At 38.5% G+C, this 25,819-nt stretch overlaps 1 protein-coding gene across 5 annotated transcripts in view; it reads left to right on the plus strand.

Annotated features, from left to right (window-relative positions):
• The first annotated feature begins 333 nt into the window (after positions 1-333).
• Positions 334-25,819, plus strand: part of cnot10.S (CCR4-NOT transcription complex subunit 10 S homeolog) — a 71,696-nt gene continuing 46,210 nt past the window's right edge. The window contains exons 1-12 of one of the 5 annotated variants that reach the window (XM_041567124.1): positions 334-476; positions 3,293-3,402; positions 6,708-6,802; positions 7,011-7,220; positions 8,019-8,169; positions 9,589-9,663; positions 15,444-15,592; positions 16,848-16,937; positions 17,909-17,992; positions 18,186-18,303; positions 23,041-23,190; positions 25,330-25,532. In XM_041567124.1, coding sequence (XP_041423058.1) covers positions 3,381-3,402; positions 6,708-6,802; positions 7,011-7,220; positions 8,019-8,169; positions 9,589-9,663; positions 15,444-15,592; positions 16,848-16,937; positions 17,909-17,992; positions 18,186-18,303; positions 23,041-23,190; positions 25,330-25,532 — 1,347 coding nt within the window. In that variant the 5' untranslated portion in view covers positions 334-476; positions 3,293-3,380. 5 annotated transcript variants of the gene reach the window in all.

Consider the following 25,819-nt stretch of genomic DNA (forward strand, 5'->3'; position numbering starts at 1 on the left):
AACAAAGGGCTAGGTCATATAATTCCCGCAGGTGTGCTTTATTTATTCTTTATAAATACAATACAATAAAGTGAAACGTAAATACAAGGAGCACTGTTTGAAATAGGCTTGATGTGTCGATCAATGTCCATGTTTATACCAACCCTAGACTAAAGCGAGGTCCTTCTTAGATTTTGTTTTAGTTGCCTGCCACAAGTTGGCACTCTAAGCAAATTGGGAGCTTGGGTGGCAAAAAGGTCATGGTGAGAAACCAACAAATAAAGAAGAAAGATGTATTTTTTTTACAGTCAGAAGTAGGAGGTGCGAGCTAAAATGGAGATACTGCAATTTACTAACAGCTTCTGACTGTATAACACTGAGTTACGGAGATTCGTCACTCCCACAAAGCAACTACGTGATGCGTCATCATACGTCTAGTCGTGACGCAAGTCTCGCGTGACTTGTGGTATTGGGATTTTCTGTGAGACGAGAAGCAAGTAAGTAGCGACCCTGGACTGCTAGATGTGTTGCGAAAAGTGGGGCTCTTGGGCAGTATGAAAGCTGTGTAAGGGAAAGAACGCACAGGCACCCTAGCAGCTACTCTCCCGAAGTCTGCAGCTCATTGACAGCGTTAAGGGGTAATCTAAGTAAGTGCGGCACAGGCGGGTCCCCCTTAGGACCCAAAATGTATCGGGGCGCGGGTAGACTTTTCTCTCCCCTAGTGATTAGTAGCACACTGCATGAAGGAGAGTGAAAGTGTATAAAGGAATACAAATATCATGGGCATTTATGTACGTATGACTGACTGCTAAACAATTGTTTCACTTGCCTGCAGCAAGATGACTATGAATATACTGAGTCACACAGTCTGTGCAGTGTCGGGGAATAGTGCAACTCTGCTTCTATATTGTCAGCAACAGGAGTTCTGTCAGTGGCTTTACCAAACAATGGTGATCTTGTGCTGGAAGCTCATTCCTACACAATAATCCTTGTGTTTTAATTAGGGATGCACTGAATCCACTATTTTGGATTCGCCCGAACCACCGAATCCTTTGCGAAAGATTTGGCCGAATACCGACCTGAATTGTAATTTGCATATGCAAATTAGGTGTGGGAAGGGGAAACATTTTTTACTTCCTTGTTTGGTGACAAAAAGTCCCGCTATTTCCCTCCCTGCCCCTAATTTGAATATGCAAATTCGGTTCGGCCTGGCAGAAGGATTCGGTCGAACCCTGCTGAAAAAGGCCGAATCCTGAACCGAATCCTGGATTCGGTGCATCCCTAGTTTTAATTACAATAGTGCAAATCCCATGTATTTTTCACTTTGTGCATTTCATCTGCATCAAGCATTCATATACAGTGGTGTGAAAAACTATTTGCCCCCTTCCTGATTTCTTATTCTTTTGCATGTTTGTCACACTTAAATGTTTCTGCTCATCAAAAACCGTTAACTATTAGTCAAAGATAACATAATTGAACACAAAATGCAGTTTTTAAATGAAGGTTTACGTTATTAAGGGAGAAAAAAAACTCCAAATCTACATGGGCCTGTGTGAAAAAGTGATTGCCCCCCTTGTTAAAAAATAACTTAACTATGGTTTATCACACCTGAGTTCAATTTCAAAGGTTATAAAGCCATTTCTAAAGCTTTGGTACTCCAGCGAACCACAGTGAGAGCCATTATCCACAAATGGCAAAAACATGGAACAGTGGTGAACCTTCCCAGGAGTGGCTGGCCGACCAAAATTACCCCAAGAGCGCAGAGACAACTCATCCGAGAGGCCACAAAAGACCCCAGGACAACATCTAAAGAACTGCAGGCCTCACTTGCCTCAATTAAGGTCAGTGTTCACGACTCCACCATAAGAAAGAGACTGGGCAAAAATGGCCTGCATGGCAGATTTCCAAGGCGCAAACCACTTTTAAGCAAAAAGAACATTAAGGCTCGTCTCAATTTTGCTAAAAAACATCTCAATGATTGCCAAGACTTTTGGGAAAATACCTTGTGGACCGACGAGACAAAAGTTGAACTTTTTGGAAGGTGCGCGTCCCATTACATCTGGCGTAAAAGTAACACAGCATTTCAGAAAAAGAACATCATACCAACAGTAAAATATGGTGGTGGTAGTGTGATGGTCTGGGGTTGTTTTGCTGCTTCAGGACCTGGAAGACTTGCTGTGATAGATGGAACCATGAATTCTACTGTCTACCAAAAAATCCTGAAGGAGAATGTCCGGCCATCTGTTCGTCAACTCAAGCTGAAGCGATCTTGGGTGCTGCAGCAGGACAATGACCCAAAACACACCATCAAATCCACCTCTGAATGGCTGAAGAAAAACAAAATGAAGACTTTGGAGTGGCCTAGTCAAAGTCCTGACCTGAATCCTATTGAGATGTTGTGGCATGACCTTAAAAAGGCGGTTCATGCTAGAAAACCCTCAAAGCTGAATTACAACAATTCTGCAAAGATGAGTGGGCCAAAATTCCTCCAGAGCGCTGTAAAAGACTCGTTGCAAGTTATCGCAAACGCTTGATTGCAGTTATTGCTGCTAAGGGTGGCCCAACCAGTTATTAGGTTCAGGGGGCAATTACTTTTTCACACAGGTTTGGATTTCTTTTCTCCCTAAATAATAAAAACCCATTTAAAACACTCATTTAAAAACTGCATTTTGTGTTATCTTTGACTAATAGTTAAATGTGTTTGATGATCAGAAACATTTTGTGTGACAAACATGCAAAAGAATAAGAAATCAGGAAGGGGGCAAATAGTTTTTCACACCACTATATAATGTTACAGCGGTACATTCATTTCAGAGATTGGCTTGTTTCTGCTGGGGAACAGTGGATGTATTAGACATCATCTTTCCTTGGTGGTACAAACAAGGTCCCTTTAATTATCATAATTAAATATAATAATTACAATATAATAACTATATAGACTTTGGTGCAATTTTGGGAGTTATCTTAAGCATAATATCATCTTATAGCTAGGGATGGGCGAATTTGACCCGTTTCGCCAAAAATTCGCCGGTGGCGAAATGTCGCCAAAGCCCATTTAAGTCCATGGGTGGGCGAAACAAGGTGAACAAATTCGCCTATCCCTACTTATAGCTGCTCCAGTGATTAAACTGTTTTGTATATTGTGTGTAACAAAGTAGTTCACTTGGGCTGGTATAACAGTAACACTGGAGAGTACTTAAATGTTTTTACACTTTTTAACAGTTATGCGACATAGACAGGAACTTTTCCTTTTATTTAAAATGTTTGCCTTCAAACTAAATGTATTCTTCAGCTTTTTTGCTTGTTGTTTCAGGAAAAACACCGAAGGAGACTCTTGTTAGACTAGATTCTAAGAACTTGCTCACAGAGGAGTCTTACACTGTATCAGAGAAGATTCAAGAATGGCTGCAGACAAAGCAGGAGGTAGATGTTCTTTTGCTCTGATGTTATATAAAAGAAGTGGTACTGCTGTTTTTATTGGCAAATGTTTCTTGGCGTAATCACCATCATCAATTGTGTACACACAATTTGTGTACTACAATATAATTTTAATGCGTTTGTTAAAATGAGCTTTTTAGATGTTTGCCATTCAGAAGCTATAATTATTAGTGCCTAGTATGAATTAAAAACACCTTATTGAAATTGTATTTAAAGGCACAAAAAAAAAATAAAAAATTAAAGCATTTTAAAAATTATATCTGGTGTGCTATTTGAAAATGGATAAAAAGAAAATAGTGCTTTAAAGGTAAACTATACCCTTTAATTGACTTATTTCCAGTTAAGGAAAAAATGCTGCAATCGTTATTATTTGATACTCTTAAAAAGTGTGTGAAGCATAGAAATTCTTTGCTTGTTTTCACTGTCAAGCATTAAATTGCATCAGGAGTAATATACCCCCTATTGTAAAATATAAGAATATCATATATCCCTGAGGAGTTAAATATAGACACCGATGGCTGAGTTATTTTATACAGGTCATGGAATACAGAGGTGGCTGCTAATATCCTTGTATTTTACAACCTGGAGTGCATTATTTGTTAAAACCATATTGTAGTAGAGCAGGCACACGTTTCATGTCACACCCTATGCCTATGATTAAGATTAACACATATTGCTGCTTCTATGTGTACCTAAATAAACCAAATTCTTTTACATGTCCGCCTGGAAGATTGCTCTTTAGAGTGCCTGCTCTACTACATTATGGTTTTTATCCTCTTCCCTCAGCTGAAGGTTCAGGGCAGCGCACCTGGACCTCTTCCATTACATGTTGAGTCAATGCATGCATTATTTGTTACAATAGACAAGTTTCAGTAATCCAACAAAAATTACATCAATAAGCATACTGGTTTGGGACCTGTTATCCAGAATGCTTAGGATATGTTTTTTTTTTTTTTGGATAATCGAGCCTTCCATAATTTGGATAGCCCTACCTTAAATCTCCATAAAGAAATCATTAAAACATTAAATAATCCAACTGGATTGTTTTGCCTCCAGTAAGGATTAATTATGTCTTAGTTAGGATCAAGTTCAAGGCACTCTTTTATTATTACTTAGAAAAAGGAAACCGTTTTTAACCTTTTAACTGCCAAGCACTTAGGTACTACAGGCTGGCAGGAAAATGCTCAGACTTCCAAGCACATAGTACCTACGTGCTGCACAGTAAAGTGCTTTCTCGAGTTGGATGGGCCCCCAGTCCTCTAGGCAACAATCCAAGGGGGGCTCTCACCTAGGTCCTGCAACGCAATTGTTGCAGGGCCCCGCTTTTATTTGGATCGTTGCAGGACCCCACTTTTATTTGGATCGTTGCAGGGCCAGACTTACAGTGCCCTCAGCGCCAGTGGTGAAACTATCGGGGGAGCAGGGGTGCGATTGGACCAGGGCCTGCACCCCCTCAGGGACCCCTGTACAGAGGGGGGTGCAGGGGTCTGGCTGCACGGACCGCACCCGGGCCTGCCCAAGCTAGTTATGTTACTGCTCAGCGCTGCCCACTCGCACTGGAGTAGAAAGATATATTTACCCATTTTGAATCCATCACAATCTGGAAAAAATGTGTCGTTTTCTATGGTAAACCTAATGTTACTGCTTGGCGATTTTGACCTATACAAGTGAGAAATCTCCATATATACCGTATATACTCGTGTATAAGCCGACCCGTGTATGAGCCGAGGTACCTAATTTACCTAAGAAAACTGGAAAAATTTATTGACTCGTGTATAAGCCTAGGGGTGAGAAACTGGTACTATTTTTGCTTTATGCCATGTGTTTACTGACCACAGGCTAGATTACAAAAAACGAAAATGATTTAAGGAAGGCACTCATCAAAAATAATTTTTATATTTGTACCTTTAAAAGGCATTTAGCTGCAGGGATCATGAACTGCTGTGCTTTCCCCCATATGAACAAGGAAATCCTTGTATGGGTAGCAATAGTAGCAATAGCAGGTGAAAAGTTTGCTCCAGTTTTGGTAACCCTCAGCAACCCCTGATGGGTGTATGGATGTATTATTTATGTGTGGGACGTGCATGTATGGACATAAACTAGATTTGCTACATAAGCAAATGTCCTTATAAGCGTTTATATACAGATGTGTTCCCTTCATGACATCATGCCTGTTACGCTACGATGCTGTGAGCGCTATACACCTATGTGCGTGTATGTGGAGTGTTTACAGACGTTGCTACGCGGGGCCGGTCTCACCTTCTCGCACAGGGTGCGCACTTGGCTCTCGTTGAGTTGCTTGCAGTCATTCAGCTGCTCGATCCACTGGTCCAGCTCTTTAGTAAACGTCTTGTCCTCCATACCAGAACCTTCCCTACAACCACACTATCCCACGGCAACACACACTACAAACACAAACAATTCCGCACTGTGCCGATCAGTTTGTTCCCCCTCCTCTCTGCCCCCGCTCCTGTCACACATTCACTGACACGGCCTACGCCTCTCGCAATACGGTAATGCGCACACATTGCAAAAAGGGGAAGGGCTGAGGAGTACTGTGTGACGAGAGCTTAGAGGGGAGGGGCTGAGGAAGCCACGAGCGGGGAGAAGTACAGCAGCACTGGGAGTCACTACACACACTGAGTAAGCGTCAACCTTTTTAGCTGACCCGCGTATAAGCCGAGGTAGAGTTTTTCAGCACATTTTGGGTGCTGAAAAACGCGGCTTATACGCGAGTATATACGGTATATGGTATTGGCTTGTTCAGAAGGCATAGAACTCTCCAAATCTGCTGTTTTCTCGTGCATAAAATACATTATATTTCTGATATGTTTTGTATTATGGGAAACATGATTGTTATATACTTTTTAGACACTTGGAAGCCTATATATTTTTACAGAAGTTGAATTACACCAAAAATCTAGCATATTTTTAAAGCTAAGGTTGTCCTGAAAAAAAAACCCCAATATTGTTTTCAGGGTAAACTAAAAGGATAGGCCCCTAAAGTGAAAGAGTGCAATGTGTTAAAAAATGGTGTGGCAATAAAACTACCAAATTGGCCAAACTGTCAAATGGAATACACTATTCTTCCTGTAAAATTTGTGGTGGGCGGGGCTTCTGGATCATTGATCCAATCACATTACACTTGCAGACTGAGAACTGTGTCTTGGTTGTGTCTAACTCATACTGTTTTGTTTCAATAGTCACCTGAGGAGTAAGGCTTTGTAACTCTTTATTTAACTTTCCTCATCAATGTGGTTTCAAATGTTTCTACTTTGTTTGACACTTAGAACAGGGAGCTGAAAAACATGAGGGCTCTGCTAATTGCTCAGGCATATCTGACCAGGAGAAGGAATTGTCCAGAAGTGCATTACAAGCATTTACAGTAAGTCTTGTACATTTTCAAGTGTAAAACATACAGCTATTGTTATTCTCCCACGTTTTTAATACATAGGGGCACATTTAATAAGGGTAGAATATTTTACCCTCAAAGTAAAATCCTACAAATTCGAATATTGAATTCGAAAGATTTACCGCAAATCCTACGATCGAACAACTGAGTCATTATGCTTTTTTTTTTTTTAATTTCATAGGCTGGTAATTATGAAGCCTGCCTACAGCATCTAGGAGAACTTAAAGAAATCAACAAAGATGACTATAAAGTGATTCTGAATGCTGCGGTAGCTGAGTTTTATAAGAGCGATAAAACAACAACTGACCTATTGAAGCAAACACTTAACCAATTAAGGAACGAGGTAATAAAATGTACCGAAACTTCAAAAAAGAAACACTCGGATGAAAAGGTAGTCTTGTGTTTTGTTTTAAGAATTAGTAGACTTTCCTGTACATCCATGCCTCTTGTTTTAAAACTGAAAGTGTATTTAATTGATCACAATAAAAAATGTGTAAAATAAATGCATACATCCCTTGTAATATGACAAACCTAAATATCATTACTAGTGAAGCCAATTATTTTGTAAAGTCCCATGATTGGTTAATTGAAGGTTACATGTATGTAGTCAATGGATTTTAAGTGATTTGTAGTATAAATACATGTGTATCTGAAAGGTCCAACTTCTGTTTAGCTAGTATCTTTGCAAATGCAACACCATGAAGACAGGTGTCTCCATAAAAAAGGTGTCTTAAAAGCATGTGTCAGGATGGATTAAAAAACAATTTACTGAATATGCTTTTAGTACAGTTAAATCAATTATAATTTCATGAATCAGGAAAGGAAAAGTATATCATCATAGTCTTAAATCTGCCAAGGCTGTCCAAACATCATCATAACTGCATTACCAAAAAATATGTAGAATACAGGCCCACCTTCTTAACTGACAAGGCCATACTGTAGGCATTAATTGCCAAAGCAAAATATTTGTTAAACAGGAGGATGACTTACACCTTTGCTTAACTGGGGTTTACCTGGTATGCTGGTGGGCCAGCCCAACACTTCTAAGCTTTTCATACTGTGAGGAACCTACCCTAACCTATATGCTGAGCTTTACAGGATGGACTTTTTTATGCAAAGAAAAAATAGCTCAGGCTAAATCTTGCATAAATGTCTGTGTATGTTAATGAATATCCCTTTGGATTTATAGGTTCATTCTGCTGTTGATGAAATGGATAGCTTAGATGACGTGGAGAACAGTATGTTGTATTACAATCAGGCTGTCATTTTGTATTATCTGCGTCAGCACATGGAAGCCATTTCAGTTGGGGAGAAACTTTATCAGTTTATTGAACCATTTGGTAAGTACATATAACACCGCTTCCTTGCTCTTTTGTGGTGTTTAAGGGGAGATTTAATCAAGAGTTAAAACATCTACCTAATTTCAGTCTTGGGGGAAAAAAAACAAAAAAACATTCTTGTGCTCTGAGACGTGAAAAGTGTCCACTGGGCACACAAGAAGAACTTTCTCTTTTAACTGTGCTTGACACCTCTCACTTGCTAGGTAATTCATTTTAATATGTTTTAAGTAGTGATGTTCAGAATTCAAATTACTTGAAAAGAAAAGCTTTTTTCTGTGTAAGGAAATGGGCTAACTTTACACATGACCTACCTACCCAGTACCTGTACATTTTGCAGTACCCAGCCAACTCCAGATCTATACATTAAGAGAGTTCTCAACAGGGATGCTGTGAATCCAGGATTCAGTTGGGATTCTGCTTTTTTCAACAGGATTCGTATTCTGCCGAATGCAAGTGTCTGGCCAAACAAAATCAAAAAAAATCACGTGATTTTTCGTCAAACAAGGAAGTAAAAATGTTTTTCTATTTCCACCTTGTTTCCCTAATTTGCATATGCAAGTTAACATTCAGATTCACATCGGTATTCAGCTAAATCCTAAAATAGTGGATTCATTGCATCCCTAGTTTTCAAACAGGATGCAGATTTTCCTTTCTTTAAGAAAAGGGTAAAATAAAAATTTGGTGAAAAGTGCATGGAACGAAATTATTACTTAAGGAGTATGGGTATCTGTATTATAATCACTTAATAAATTCATAGAATGTATTCAAAATACATGTATACGTCATTCCAGGTTTTTGAGCAAGTCTGATTGTGTTATCTTTCAACTATGTATTGCAACCTATCATACATATATTAATGTCTTGATAAATTTATTAAAGTGGAAAACTGTTTCTTTCAATGTCTGACCTTTAATTAAATCATCTGTATGTCTACTCTGTACTTTATTATACAGATTCATAATGTTTGGTGGTTTCTATCTTTGTGGTGACAAAGAAAGATTGTTATAGGTTTGTGTATGTATAGTATCTTTCATCCTATCTTTCATGTGTTTATCCTATTATGTGTTTTCACCTTTCTAACCTTTAGTTCAAGTTCTTAAATTGTAATTTTTATGTACAATTATTTACATTTATGAAGTGCCAAAATGTTTTCCATCACCAAAGGCAATTTTGTGTCAGATAAACTTTAGATGGATGTGGAGGTTTTTTTTTAACACTGTGTTTGTGCACTAAATACATATGCTGTAGATAAATGTGAGGATCCCATGTTTATTCCAGCATAGTGTGTTATTGTCACAAATGCTCTGTAACATTTTCTATTGCCATTTCATTCTATTTTATATCTTGCTTTTTAACCAATTCTATATTTTTCTGCACACTTTCTTTACTATGATGCTTTCTTTGCCACTGACATTATAGGTAGGCGTATTTGTCTGAAAACACCTAGATCGTCGCCCCAAAGCCCTACAGGACGGTTTACACCACACAGACGAGGTGAAGATTCACTAATTCAAATTCTGAGGGTTCCCCCATTCCCCAAATGTTCAGTGAGAATGGGCAGGGTGGAGAATCCTGTCTGTAAATGGAATGAAGCAAATTACTGACACCATAAAATGTCAAACTTTCTCATTTAACATGTATATTTTCATTATCTTTAAGGTATTGAATCTGTAAAATGTATAATTTGTAAACTATTCCAAAAATTGAAGAAGGAAGCCTGGATTCACTGGGGGTTGTCCGTATGTTAGGATATGATATAGGCAAAAGAGTAAAAACCCCTCTTATTTGTTGGTTTATACAAAAGGCCAATATAGTATTCTATAGTATTCTATTATATAGTAATTCTTATTTTTTTACAGTCGATTCTGTTATTAAGCTGCTACTTGTATAAGATCTTTAAGGGTCAGAAGTTTATTGGAGTTTTGGAAAACTCGCATGAATTCGAAATTCAACCCTTGATAAATGTGCCCCTAAATCTTCATTTTATATGCAAGCTTATAAAAAAAAAAAAAAAAAAAACTGGCCTGAGTATACTGCAGCTAGCTTCTTTTAAATAAATGTAATATATATGTTCCATGATGGTAATCTCCTGCTTTTCTAGAACAGGTATTGGATCTATTATACGGAAACACATTATCCAGAAAGCTTCAAATTAAGGAAGGCTCTCTCCCATAGACTCCATTATAATGAAATAATCTAAATTTTCAAAATAATTTCCTTTTTGTCTGTAATAATAAAACAGTACCTTGTATTTGATCAAAATATAGATATAATGAATCCTTATTGGGAACAAAACCAGAAATATCCATTATCAAAAAACCCTAGGTCCCAAGCATTCTAGGTAACAGGTCCCATACCGGTACTGTATTTTTCAATTAATTCTGCTATGCTTTGCTGTTTAATCAGCTCTATTCTTTCTCACAATTCTGACTGCTCTGTTTAGAACCTTCATATATATTGGTTTAGGTAATAATAGGCAGAATGTTTGCTATTGCTTCTTTTGAATGAACTATTGCACCTGGGCAACCTGTGTGTCTTTAATTACAAATGAGGGGTATATTCTCTAATTGTTATTCCTTTAGGTCCACCTCTTGGGAATCAGTAGGGTTAATTTTTGGCCACTAGCCCATTGCAACCAATCAGTGGTTAGAATTTTTTTTTTTAGTTGCAGGTAGAACAATGAAAGAAAAAGATTTAATTGGCTGCCAAGGTTTGCTGCTTGGATGCAGTTTTGCCCTATTTTATTAAATCAACCCCAGTATCTTTTGCCTTAACCTTGTTAGCCGAACCTGCTATTCTGTTACACAAGTGCCAGTGCCATAGACTCTACATTTCCACATAAACAAACTAGGTGTGCCTGTTACAATTGCGATGGATAAATACCTTTTTAGTACTGCACATCAGTTAACAACTCATTTGCCTTTTCTACTCTCTTTTGATTCATCCTAGTTATATTATTCTTTTTGTATTTAAGCATATGCAAAATCAGTTAACAAGCATAGTAGAGCAGAAAAAAATCATGTCACAGAACAGTTGAGCCTAAATAACCTTTATGGGGTGACATAGCTTTTGAGAGAGGGAGCAGATGGAGAGAAATTTCTTATATAACCATGAATAACAAGAAAGCTAAAAATATTTATTAAAGGAGTCGGGCCTATACGCAAACAATTTTTTGCTCTAAGAATTTGATTTTAAGCAACTTACCAATATAATTTAATAGTGGATTTTCAGTGGTAAAGAAGTTATTTGAAAATGTTCTTGCTATTAAAAGCAATATATGTCTGTCTTTATTGTCTCTGCACTCCTGGAACAATGTTTCAAATCAGCTGACTAAAAGATCTAGAGTAGAACTAATTCCAGTTGTTTGAAATCAATTCAACTTTTAGTATGTTATGGAATGGCTAATTAAAAGCAACTTTTCAATTGGTGCTTCAATATTTTCGTTTTTTCATTATTTGCTTTCCTCTACTGACTCTTTCCATTTTTTTTAAATGGGGGTCAGGGACCCCATCAAAAAAACAAATGCTCTGTTAGGCTACAATTTTTCTGTTCTTGCTACTTTTTATTACTTTTTACTTTCTATTCAGGCCCTCTCCTGTTCATATTCCAGTCCTCTATTCAAATCAGTTGCTGAAACTGCAAACTGAAGAGCTGCTGAATGAAAAGCTAAATAATTCAAAAACCACAAATAATAAAAAATGAGAACAAATGGCAAATCTCCCCAGAATATCTATCTCTACATCATTTACTAAAAGTTAATTCAAAGGCCAACAAACCCTTTAAAGTGGTTGTTCATCTCTAAACTTTTAGAATAGAGAGTGATATTCTGAGACAACTTGCAATTGGTTTTCCTTTTTTTTAATCAGTTGTGGGTTTTGAGTTATCTGCAATTGGGTCTTAATTTTTTTTAATTTTAGTTTTAATTCTTTAGTTGTTTTTTTGTACCAGCTCTTAAGTTGGCATTTCAGCAGCTATCTGATTGCTTGGGTCCAAATTAACAATCGTTAATGGAAATATCAACCATGCATTGATTTAAATGAGAGACTTGACTATGTATAGGAGAGGACCTGAATAGAAATATAAGTAATAAAAAGTAACAGTAAACATAGATTGGTAGCTTCACAGAGAACTTGTTTTTTGGTTCCCCGGGGTCAGTGACTCCCATTTGAAAGCAGAAACGATGCAGAATAAGAAGGCAAATTTGTTTTTTTTTAAAAACTAAAAAACAATTAATGAAGACCAATTGAAAAGGTGCTTAGAATTAGCCTTTCTTGAACATATTAAAAGTAAATTGAAGGTGAACCAACTCTTTAAGAGGTAGGTCCAGAGAAATTAAAGGGTTAGACAAATACTAATTTTGACAGTTACATTTATAAATACATTTTAAATTAATGTATACTGGAAACTTTCTTAAAATCATATTTTGTTTCATTGTGCAAAAAAGAGAGTATTGGAAAAGTATTAAGAATGTTCACTAAAGAAAATTTAACGAATAGTCAGGTTTTCACAAGACTTGACGGGAGGATTATTTATCAAAATCCAAAAATTTATGCTAATTTTCGGTAAAATACTCCGACCAGATCTGCAGGTATTTTCCCCACTTACTTATCAATACATTTTGCCGAAAACTTCTTGTGATGGGGAGAAAATTGAGAAAAAAATCCACTAAAACTTTGGATTATTGCATGAAACCCAGCACAGATCAGGATATCTCCTGGACATCTCCCATGGACTTCTGCATGAACTCGGCAGGTCTGAGTTGGAGAACTTTTTTTATTCAGACTTTTAACAACCTTAGGGTTTTATTAAATTCTGAAAAGGGGTTTTTGTCCTCTAAAAATTCGGATTTTATAGTAAAAAAAAATTTGCCATACTGACTTTGATAAATAACTCCCTATATCTTGAAGCAAATGGGAATATACTGAATGTTATGTGCATGCATAGTTCTTTGTAATCTAATGATCAAAAATGTGTGTACAGGTATGGGATCCCTTATCTGGAAACCAGTTATCCAGGAATCTCCAAATTATGGAATGGGCATCTCCCGTAGATGCCATTATAATGAAATACTGAATTTTTTTTTTAAATGATTTTTTTTCTCTGTAATAATAAAACAGTATCTTGGTCCAAACTAAGATTTAATTAAACCTTAACAGAAGTAGAACAACCAACCTATTGAGTGTATTAAGTGTTTACCTTACCCGATTTCCTAGTAGACTTAAAAGTATGAAGATCCAAATTACAGAATGATCCATTGTTATCCATATATATCCATATATATATATGTGTATATATATATATATATATATATATGTGTGATTTTGCTGGCTATACTGTGTTTTATGCAAATGGTAGTTTTGCAATGTCCATTTTTTTACATTGTGTCTATCCTGCTTCTCCACTTTAATTATACATCATGTAAAAAAATAAATCACTGCACAGTCATATCTGGTTTGGTCCTTATTTGACAAATATAATTGCATGTAAGGCATACGGAAAGCCATTGCAACATGTTACTTTTATGTTTCCTTGCATGGAATTGATTTTTTTTTTTCGTTCCGCACTGATGAATATTTTACCTGAAATGGCTATAATACAAGACAGTTCTATTTACAGGCCTCTGCTTTGGCTTGACCACATCATTGCATAGCTTGTGCTTTGTTTATATATGCCACACATACTGTATTTTCTTAATCATGTTATTAACATGCTTAGTAGATAAGCTGGTGCTGCTCTAGCTAGCTTTAAAATCTGTGTTTATAATTGATGCTTAATAATGCATTGCTTTTGATTTTCTCAACCTGACCTGTGTTTTATACAAATTAAAGGGGTCCTCCACCCAAAAACAAATTTTACATAGTGACCAAGAATATAATTGTTGAAAGCGACTCTACAATGTGCATTGCTTACAAATTTTCAAGGCTTTTAAAGTCATTTGTGTATGCCTTTGTGACTAAAAGTAGTATCTGCACTCCTGGATTTGAGTTTTTTCGTTGCAGGCTAGATGATAAATAGTGTTTAAAAGACCTATTATATTAATCTAATAGATATCAATAGATAGATGTAGACTGACATCAGAAGTAAGAGTATAAGAATAGATATAGACTGGCATAAATACTTTTTCAAGCTAGTGCCTTATCACCATCATGATGCCCCACCCAATACATTGTTTTGGGTAAGACATGGGGTTCTCTGATTATGGAATGTGGGGAGTGTGAATGTAAAGGATGAGTAAGGGCAAATTATTTCTTCTGAGATTACCCCCTAAAATAAAAAAATATTTAAGCAAAAACTTGCTCAAAAAAAAAAGAATGGTTCACTTTGTCTACCTAAAGCTTTTGCCATAGAGGAAACACTGGCTGGGGTTGTTCTTGAGTCACAAGCTGACACTTTTTTTTTTAATCAAAATATTTGTTTATTCAGTGTTTTCGTTTAGTATGTGCATGTATAGGGAATACTGTAAAAAAAGGACAGGAGGTTGTGTGCAACATACACATTTTATTCAGAGTAACTTCGTGTATCTTTTTTTCCTGTTTTCTAGGTTATCACCATGATATTAACTTTTAGTTTGAGTGTATTTTGTCTTGTGTGTCTTGTTGTATATTTTATTCTGCAGCTCTCCATTTTGGTATTTTAAAAATGCTAGCTGATTTTTATCGATCGAAGAATTTTTATTCGATGCCAAAACATAAAAAAATGCACTGGAAGGTCCCCATAGGCTAATATAGCAATTCAGTAGCTTTAATTTGGCGAAGTATTGAAATCGAAGGATTTTTAAAGAGACAGTACTTCAACTATAGAATGGTCGAATATTCGAAAATTTTTACTTCGAATTGAAGTCGTAGTATCCTATTCGATGGTCGAAGTATCAAAAAAATTACTTCGAAATTCGAACTTTTTGGACTTCGAAAATTCACACGAGCTTAGTAAATCTGCCCCTGTAAAGTAAAGTACAAAAATTATTATGTCTATGCATTGTGGGGTGTTAACTTGCTTTAATTTCTGGTTCATCAGTAATTTATCTTCAGTAATAGATACACTTTGTAGACCCCAAAAATACAAAACCTTTTTCTACCTGACTCTTAAGGAGTATGCGAATCAATGGCAGAGCATCCTTATATGCAAACGAACAAAACGAAAGTTCTTTATGGTCATTTTTTTGTTCTAAGAATGTTTAAAAGGCTTTGTTGCTTCTTTGTGTTAACATTTAAATTCATATTCTTGTCTTTTTGCATATTTGGTATAACCACCTTTTCCTTTTTTTTTTGTTGCAGAAGAGAAATTTGCACATGCTGTATGCTTTCTGCTTGTAGATTTATATCTTCTGACATTCCAAACTGAAAAAGCCTTGCACCTGTTGGTGGTTCTTGAAAAAATGATTTTACAGGGGAACAGCAATAATAAAAATGGTAAAAATAATGAGGTATGTTCTTTGAAAGATGACTGAACATACATTATTGTTTAAAGAGATACTGATATTAGCCTTTATTTATATCTATAATAACGTTGTCTTTGAATTCTATTTATAATTTTGGCAAAAAAGTATTCGCCTCATGCCATTTTTGTCTTTCTAACCCCCATGTTCCTCCATGAGTGGGCTGTGCAGCAGTAGTCCCTTAGTATTAGAAACTTAGAAACTTTAGAAGGGACAGTCAGGTTGGCAAAAGTCAGGTTTAGGAACTTCAAGTAACACAAAAGCAGAATCATCCTCGGAAAAACAATCAGGGGGTTGTTTATTAAAGTCTGATTCTTTTCTGGCCTGAGGTTTAAATAGGGAAAACACCATTTTTTCGGAGGAAAAAACCCTCAAATATTTTGGGATTTATTAAACCCAGATGCTACTGAAAGTCTGAATAAAAAAAGTACTCCATCTCAAACTTGCCACGGTCATGTAGAAGTCAATGGCAAATGTCCCATTTACAATTAGAGATCATGATCTGCTCTGAGTTTCATACAATAATTTTCAGGCGATATTCCGAGAAAATCGTTCAATTCGGATTTTACCGACTTTTTGTGCATGAGAGTTTGGTCAAAGTGGTTTTAAGAAAATCGTAAGATTTTCAGAGTTTAGTAAATAAACACCAAATGTAGATTAATATTTTGAAATTATTTAAGTGTCAGTATTGCTTTAAGAAAAAATGGCTTCCTTCTCATGAGGAAAAATGCAGCTTTGTTTTGTATACGATTGTAATGATGTTAAGAGGCAGTATTGTAATAATCGGAAGAACCCCAAGGAGGGTTTTATCCAGAAAGCTACAAATTACGGAAAGGCCATCTTTGGTATACATTTTAATCAAATCATTTATATTTTAAAAAATGATTTCCCTTTTCTCTGTAGTAATAAAACAGTATCTTGTACTTGATTGAAGATATAATTAATCCTTACCTGAGGCAAAACTATTCTATTTTTTTTTTTAATGTTTACATTAAATAAACATTACATTAAGATTTACCCAACAATGTAATAAGGTTATAGGTTGTGAATATGGCAGTTTATTACATTTTTAGGTACCCATCAGTTGCATTAAATATGTAATGGTTTGTTCCTCTTTTGTGGGGAAGCAATATAGACTTGCACTCATGTTCCCACTAAATTTATTTTGTGTAGTTTGTAAAAGCCATAGTTTTTGTATGAATGTATTTTACAATAGTACAATTTTTAATTATTTTCTTTACAGACAAACAGCAATGCTAACAATAAAGAGCTCTTTGCACAGAAGGGTGATGGAGGAGTTAATGTAGAAGCAGCAAAATCTAAAATTCATCAGGTACCGATTGCATATTTTCACTTGGTTTTTAAACTTAATTTTTTCCAAGAAAGGTTTCTAATAGTATGATAGCTATTTATTAAAGAAGCTGAATCTGACAAACAGAATAGTACATGTTTACCTAAAGGAGAAGGAAAGGTTAAAGAAGAACCAAACCCTTGATATTAAAAACCCTACCTTATATAGATCCCCAGTCTCTGAAGAAGGACCCCAACTCTTTACTTACCCATCGTTGCAGATTCGGAGCATCAGAGTTCCCGGGCGCCATCTTCTACTCTTCGGTAATCTTGGGGTCTTCTTCTCGGCACTTTGGCAATTTCCGTGACCTTCCGTGCATGCACAGTTGTTAAAAAACCGGCAGATTGCTCCTACAACGCATGCGCCGATACAGTGCTTACTTCACAAAGATTACTGAAGCGAAGAAGATGGCGCCCGTGAACTCTGATGCGCTGAATCTGCAACAAGGGGTATGTAAAGAGTTAGGGCCATTTAGCAAGGGTAACACCTAGGCTGGGGTGTCTATGGGGGGGGGGGGGGTAGGGGATTTTAATATAAAGGGTTTGGTTCTCCTTTAAACCACTAGGGATTCCAAATGCTAGGCATCTCCCCCCCCATCCAGTGATTATAATCACTTACCTTACACCATTAACCAGTTCTCCTAGAACAATGTTACAGCTGAAGGTGTTCAGTATCCTCACCCAAGTTATAATATAACTATAGCAGGCATCTGACATCACTCTTAAATAGCAGCCAAGCCTATTTATAGGTCATTTCTGCAAGAAAATGCATTACTTGGCATTAACTAACATAAATTGCTAAATAAGCAGTGTGGTTTGGGTTTGTTGCCTGCTACTGCTAAGAAGTACATTTGCCTTGAGGCTGCTGGTTAACCTTTTAACAAACCTCCTGTAATATTGTTCATATTTTTTTTTATCACTGTTTTTTACTGATTCAAAATGTATTTACCACAGTATAAGGTGAGAGCCTACATTCAAATGAAGTCTCTAAAAGCATGTAAGAGGGAAATAAAGTCTGTGATGAACACATCTGGAAATGTGAGTATCCTTGTGTTTGGCTTTCATTATACTTCCATAATGTAAATCATTATTTTGTTAATATATTGTATTCATTCATAAACCTATTGAACTGCATTATAACAAATGTCCAGATTTGTATTTTTAAATGTTCAAAATGTGTGATGAATAATTCTGTGTTAGATTTCAGCAATGTGATTATTTTCATTTTTAGTCAGCTCCCTCTCTGTTTCTGAAAAGTAATTTTGAATACCTCAGAGGCAATTACCGAAAAGCAGTGAAGCTCTTGAATTCATCAAATATTGCTGAGTATCCTGGCTTCATGAAAACAGGTAAAGAGCTGTTCATTCAGATTCTTGAGTGCATTGTTCTAAATCATGCTGCATTATAACGGACTAAAAAAATGCATAGCAGCTTGTATTTGCTAATTAGATATTTTGGTTCCACTGACCAATTTCTCTTTAGCACAGAATTTTTATTACATTTTTACAGTGCTCTCATTTCAATAGGGTGGCTTAATTGATGCCTTCTGGCATAGTTTATTAACATTTAATATGTCCTACAATGTTCTGTTATCAGTTTTTATTTGGTATAGTTTTTGAATTACTTTCCCTTCTCTGTCGTCTCAAGGGGGACATAGGGAACCAATGGGGTTAAACTCCACCCTCTAGGAGGTAGGACACTTAGAATTAATGAAAGGGGCGTGCCAGGTACTCTGGCTTAAAGGGATACTGTCATGGGGAAAAAAATTTTTCAAAATGAATCCGTTAATAGTGCTGCTCCAGCAGAATTCTGCACTGAAATCCATTTCTCAAAAGAGCAAACAGATTTTTTTTATATTCAATTTTGAAATCTCACATGGGGCTAGACATATTGTCAATTTCCCAGCTGCCCCAAGTCATGTGACTTGTGTTCTGATAAACTTCAATCACTCTTTACTGCTGTACTGCAAGTTGGAGTGATATCACCCCCGGCAGCCAAACAAAAGAACAATGGGAAGGTAACCAGATAACAGCTCCCTAACACAAGATAACAGCTGCCTGGTAGATCTAAGAACAGCACTCAATAGTAAAAACCCATGTCCCACTGAGACACATTGTTACATTGAGAAGGAAAAACAGCAGCCTGCCAGAAAGCATGTTTGCTCTTTTGAGAAATAGATTTCAGTGCAGAATTCTGCTGGAACAGCACTATTAACTGATTCATTTTGAAAAAATTTTTTTTTCCCATGACGGTATCCGTTTAACCCCACACCATACCAATTACCTTAATTTTTTAAGTGTCCTGCTTCCTATGAGGATGGACATTCTGCAAGTTCGAATAAATTCTTTCAGAATAGTACTGACATATGGGGTGATACCGGGAACAGGGCTACCTGTATTCTCTATGGTAAACCTCCCACGTGGGACATCTCATCTCATAGTCTAGGCCTGGGGAGCTATACCGACTACTACAGGCATATTCCTGCACCGGGTAGGGATGGCAGAGGGCCTGACCGGTGAGGAAGGAATGTGAGTATGGCCTCTCTTATGTATACTCCTTCTGGTTGCTCTCCCCCGATTGGCTATTATGCGTGCCTCTGCTTGCTCTCCTACCAGCTCTGCCTCAGCGCCCACCCGTCTCCTATTGCTGCAACAGGGGGGGGGGCCTTCCGGGAGAGCGGTGCTAGCCCCGGTTCAGCTCAGGTGAGTAGGCCTCCCCTCCAGTACTGATACTTACTCTTATTAGAGAGGTGTCTTTTTGGCGGATGGCAAGGAAGACTGGTCTCCGGCGCCATTCCGCGTGCCTCAGGTGGAACGCAAGTTAATGCGGGCATATAGGAACGGGAGTTTTTGCGTTCCGGGTGCCATTTTCTTTTTTGCGCCTCCGCTGAAACGCATCCCTCCGGCTGTGCAGTCAGAACAGGGCAAATAGCTGCAAATACGCTACACTACTGCACGATCCCTTTAGGTGGCACTTTACTACCACAGCTCATATGCAGAATATGCATTATGCCTATCCCTGCATACGAATCCTTCAGCTGCTAACATTGACTCTGTCACATGGCAGAAGGTAAGTCAGGGGGACTATTCCCCAGGGTGGGGGGGAGAGCTCCAACAACAACATTTCAATTTAAATACTTGTCTGTTAAAATTGGCATGCTGGGGAGCGGGCCCCTCTGGAGATCCTGCCCCCAGGGGCAAGGAGCTATTCCTGTCAATCCCATGACAGCTCCATCTGGGAATCCTTCCGTGGAGGGCACTCCACAGGACAGCGTTGCTGGCCCCTCAACAGAGCCTTCAGCTCCCCTTTTGGGCAATTCAATTCTCCCAGTCTCTGGCCTCACTATGCTCACTGCTGAAGTTTCGGGAAGTCTGGAACCAACATTCGTCAGATGTCTGGGTCAACGAAAATATCACCGAAGTCTACCGCCTGCACTCTTCTTCCTTCCCTTTCAGAAAATTCATCATGTCCAGACTTCCGACCAGTCCTGACAAGGCACATGCCTTCCTGGACTGCATCCACGAGGTTGAACAAAGTGGAGTAATCCTCTCCCACATCAAAAACATTCTGGTTTCTACTTCAATCTGTTCATAGGGACGGTTCATCAGACCGTTACTGGTCTTGTAAATTCTCAACAAATACATCCGGTCGGTTCGATTGAAAGTTGAGACCCTACGATCAGTAATCCGAGGAATGGAATCGGGACAGTTGCTGATGTCTGGTCACCAAGGATGCATATATCCACGTACCTATCTTGCCACATCAAATTCCAGACATCGTTTCCTGAGAGTTGCTTCAAGAATCGTCACCAGCAGTTGTGGTGCTCCCGTTTGGTCTATCATCGGCCCCCAGGGTCTTCACCAAGCTCATGGCGGTGACTGCCGCAACCCTAGGGCTCCTGGAAATTTCCATGACACCCTACAGGGGCGATCTTCTGCTTAAAGCCATAATGAAAGAAAGGAGCGAAGGGGATCTCCGGAGGGCAATTGCTCTCTTACAAGACTTTGGATAGACCATCAGTTGGGGCAATCTTAATCCCAGTCACCACATGACATTCCTGGCTCTCGAGTGCAACACTTTCACACAGCAGGTGAGTCTACTTCCAGACAAGCAGGCGAGGATAAGAGCTCAAACTGATCTCTTTCTGCACACCCAAGGACCCACAATCCACCTGGCAATGAAAGTGCTAGGACTGCTGCCTTCCTCCATCAAAGCGGTAAGCCTTTTGCGCCCCCACCCTCGTAAGGGATTCTCTTCTTGGTGGCTCACGTCGAATAACCTATCCGTCGACGCCGGAATGCTTAGTGATATCGACAAGAGGCAATCCTATGGGGTTGGGGCACAACGTTGAACATTCTGTCCGTACAAAGTCTATGGTCTCTCGGGGAGGCCAAACTACCAAGAAACATGCTAGACTATCACTCAACCCCTGGTCACATCAGCTCCATGCAGAGGGCAGTATGTATACAAAGCGACAATTCCACCACAGTCGCATGCATAAATAGACAGGGAGGAACCCGCTCCGAAGCAGCGCTAGCGGAGGCTCACTGATGTCGAACTGGGTGGAGTACAACTCTGTACTGCTGTCAGCAATTCACATTGCAAGAGTGTCCTACACGAGGGCGGACTTTCCCAGTCGAAATGTACTAGCTCCAGGGGAATAGGAACTTCACCCGGAAACATTTGCGGAACTCGTCAGCAAATGGGGTCATCTCCAGATCAACCTAAGGGCACCCAGAACCAATCGCAAAGGTACTACCTCCTTCGCCCGCTCACGGGATCCACTGGCAGCAGGACGGGATGTCATGACACAGTTTTAGCAGTTCCGCCTTGCCTACGTCTTCCCACCTCTACTCATACTGCCTCGGGTTCTAAAGAAGATCAAGCAATCTCTTATTATGATCCTCGTGATAGCACCCTATTGAACCAGGAGGACTTGGTTCTCGGATCTTCAAGAGATGTCCACAGCACAGCCCATTCGTTTAGTCCCTACGGCCAACCGGCGATGTCGGGGTCCATAGCCCACCTCAACGCGGGCCTCTTCGACTTGACAGGACGGCTGTCTAGGCAATCATCTGGAGACGAAAAGGGATAGCGGAGGACGTCATCACTACCAGGTTTAGGTGTCACAAGCCTATGTCATTTAGAGTCTGCCGCACCTACTGGACTTGGTACAACATAAGACTTCTCCTTCCTGGAGTGCAACATTCCAATGGTACTATCCTTTCTCCAGTGAGGTCTGCAGTTAGGTCTAAAGGCGGCCTCCAAAAACGTTGATTGCACGATGGTTCAAGGAGACCATCAGGCGGGCCTACTTATCCAATGGAATATAACGCAACGCAGCCTCTCTGGTTTAGATCTGCAGAGCAGCTACCTTGCCTTTGGTGCACATAATTACGAAGTTCTACAATCTAGACCCGTTCTCTTCAGCTGAGGCCTCGCCCGGCAGTAAGGCGGTGTAATAAAGTGGGGCTGCTTTAAGTCCCCATTGGTTCCCTGCGTCCCCCTTGAGATGACAGAAAAAACAGGATTTTTTGATACTCACCCTTAAATCTGTTTCTCTGGTCTATAAGGGGGCCACAGGTCTTCCTGACCCTAAGCGAGTTGACCATGTGGGTCTGCAAGGGAAAGTTTTTCCCCAGATTACCAGTTCTGCAAGTTACATGTTTTATACTTTTCAGCAGTCTCTTTGGTACAAACTGACGTAATTGGTATGGTGTGGGGTTAAGCCAGCGTACCTGGCACGCCCCTTTCATAAATTCTAAGTGTCCTGCCTCCTAGAGGATGGAGCTTAACCCCATTGGTTCCCTGTGTCCCCCTTATCGACTACAGAGAAACAGATTTAATGGTGAGTATCAAAAAATCAAATGGTAGTCAGACAGCCAAAGAAGTTTGCTCTTTGGGCCTGCAATGTTATTGTTACTTTTTGTAATTTATCTCTCTATTTATGCCCTCTTCTATTCATCTCCCTGTTCTCTCATTCAAAACACTTCCTAGCATGAATGGAGAAAGTGGATAACAAAGCTCTACAATGAAAGTGACTGTTCTGTAACTGTATTTTTGTGCTATCATTTTTGTATTTTTAGGTGAATGTGTGAGATGTATGTTTTGGAATAATCTTGGTTGCATTCACTTTGCCATGGGAAAGCACAATCTAGGACTTTTCTACTTCAAAAAGGCTCTCCATGAAAATGATAATGCATGTGCACAGTTACCTTCTGAAAACTCTGATCCAGGTAAGAAACGCATGCGTTAATAACCAATGCTTTTGGCAAAACATCCTTAAAGGAGAAGGAAAGCTATGGAGGCATTTTATTGCCAATAGATTAGCTGCAATAGTGCAAGCTATAATACCATATTTATTCTGTAGAATGTTTTACCATACCTGAGTAAAAAGCTCTAGAAGCTCTCTGTTTGTTTAGGATAGCAGCTGCCATATTAACTTTGTGTGATATCACTTCCTGCCTGAGTTTCTCCCTGCTCACTTATAGCTCTGGGCTCAGATTACAGCAGAGGAGGGAGGGGGAAGAGGGGCAAACTGAGCATGCTCACGCCTGGGGCAAGGAGGTTTAAGCTGAAGGCAGGAAGTCTGATACAGAAGCCCATGTATACACTATAGAAGGAAAGAAATGCTGTGTTTCTTTTGACAGAGGACTCAGAGCAGCATTACTTTAAGGATTTACTGGTGTATTTATATAGACCTTTCTGATAAGGCTTACTTAATTTTAACCTTTCCTTCTCCTTTAAGTAAGTAGTAAGCAAATAGGTAATCCCTAATCAAGTTATACTATTAAGGCAGTGGCGTAACACTCAGGAGCTTGAGCTGCCTGTTTTCGTATGCACTCATGGCAGACACTTACACCAAAAACAAACAAACAAAAAAAAAATCCTGCAGCCAAACTCAAGTGATAATCAATAACACAACCAATAGTATCCAATCACATTTTGTTTTTGATTGCTGTGTTGCAGACAGAATGATGCGGCTAGCATCATTGTTGTACTGGAATATTTTAATGACAAATTTGATAACATAATATCATGACATTTATTTCAGTTTGAAAGGAGTAGGAAAGGTCTTTTTACTTGGGGGTGTCAAAAGTTGGGAACCCCAAGTGATCACATGTACATACCTGAAACCCCCGGCAAGAAAACTGCACCAGGCCGGAAATTTTTCCAGCAAGCACCATGGAGCAATTGTTTTCCGACTTCTTCAAATTTCCCGGGGCAATAGGATGAAATAGTCTTTAGTTAAAGTTTGTCTCTTCTCGCTACTGCGCAAGCGCAGCCACAAGAAAAAAGAAGAAGCCAGAAGAGGATCGATCTGCGGTGCTTGCTGGAAGAATCCCAGGCCGGTGCAGTTTTCTCCTAATAGGTGCACTGGCCTGGGGTTTCCAGTAAGTACATGTGATCACTTGGGCGTGCCTAACTTTTGACACCTCCAAGTTAAAAGTCCTTTCCTTCTCCTTTTACGTTAAACTGACGCAATCATTGAGCATAATAAGGGTATTCGGCAACTAGCGGATAAGCTGTGCACAATTATTATCATTATTATTGACCCAGTGTCACCAAGGGGCATTGACATTTATTTGTAGAGCGTATTCTCCAGCAAGCTGGAGTGCAAATTTTAAACATACGGCAGCTGGTGGTAGAATTGTACTTGCATGTGATTTATAGAGCTTGTGTGTTGGAAACCTCTGATGCTGGTTTGCGGTGTAGGTTATAGCGTGTATGTGTTTTCTTTTTCTCTAAATATTTGCTTTGTCTATTTAGCAGTGGTAAGTTTAAATTGACTGGACTTTTTGCATAATTTCAAAATATTTTAACACTCTCTGAGCGGTTTCGTCAATTTAGCTAGCACTCTGTCTTTGCTACTGACAAGATTCCTATCCGTATTGCTATCAATAAAAAAAATCAAATCATTATAATACATAAGAGACATATGACCAAAATAGATGAATTACATGTTACTTATTGGTATACACAGCTTCTGAAATAAGTTGTACTTAAATTTTAGAAACATGTATAGTGACATAGAGAACATCAAGCAACAGGCAGTTAACCCAGTACTAGCTGTAGTTTGTATGATAGTGTCCAAAAGTGAATATAATTTCAACACATATATATTACTTGGGAATACAGCTTCCAGCACCCCTCAAGTTTTGGTATTTGGATAAAGATACTTTCACACTCCAACTGTGTATGTTTATAATTTGTTTGATCCTTATGTAGTAAAAGGCATCTGATTTTTTTTGTGCATCAGAAGCTCTTATAAAATGCATAATACAATTTCCTTTATAATTAGAGAGAATAAGAAACCTTTTGCACATACTAAATTGATAGCTATTAATCTAAGCATTTAATTTTTGATTTTACAGGGAAGAAATTTTCAGGCAGACCAATGTGTACCCTGTTGACCAACAAGCGGTATGAACTTCTGTATAATTGTGGAATTCAGCTTTTGCATATTGGAAGACCTCTTGCAGCTTTTGAGTATTTGGTAGAAGCCGTACAAGTATATCATTCAAACCCTCGTCTTTGGTTAAGATTAGCAGAGTGCTGCATAGCTGCTAACAAAGGTGTAAGTGTCTCAGTAAACATATATTTTTCCCTTCTTTTTTTATATTACTATATTTTTATTCATCTCTGGTTTATTGCTGATTAATTGCTCCCCACCATTGTTCTCAAACTTTTGAGCTATATAACTTTTCCAATAATTACTTTCTATTTACAATTTGTGACCATTTTATGATGTTGAAGGGAGGGGGGTCGCCGACTCTGTAACTGTTTTGAATTGATACAGTTAGTTGATACATTTCTTATCTTTATTCCTTCTGAGCAGAATCCCTGAGTTTCATTAAATGCAGA

Source organism: Xenopus laevis, chromosome 6S, assembly GCF_017654675.1.
Source record: "Xenopus laevis strain J_2021 chromosome 6S, Xenopus_laevis_v10.1, whole genome shotgun sequence".
NCBI lineage: Eukaryota > Metazoa > Chordata > Amphibia > Anura > Pipidae > Xenopus > Xenopus laevis.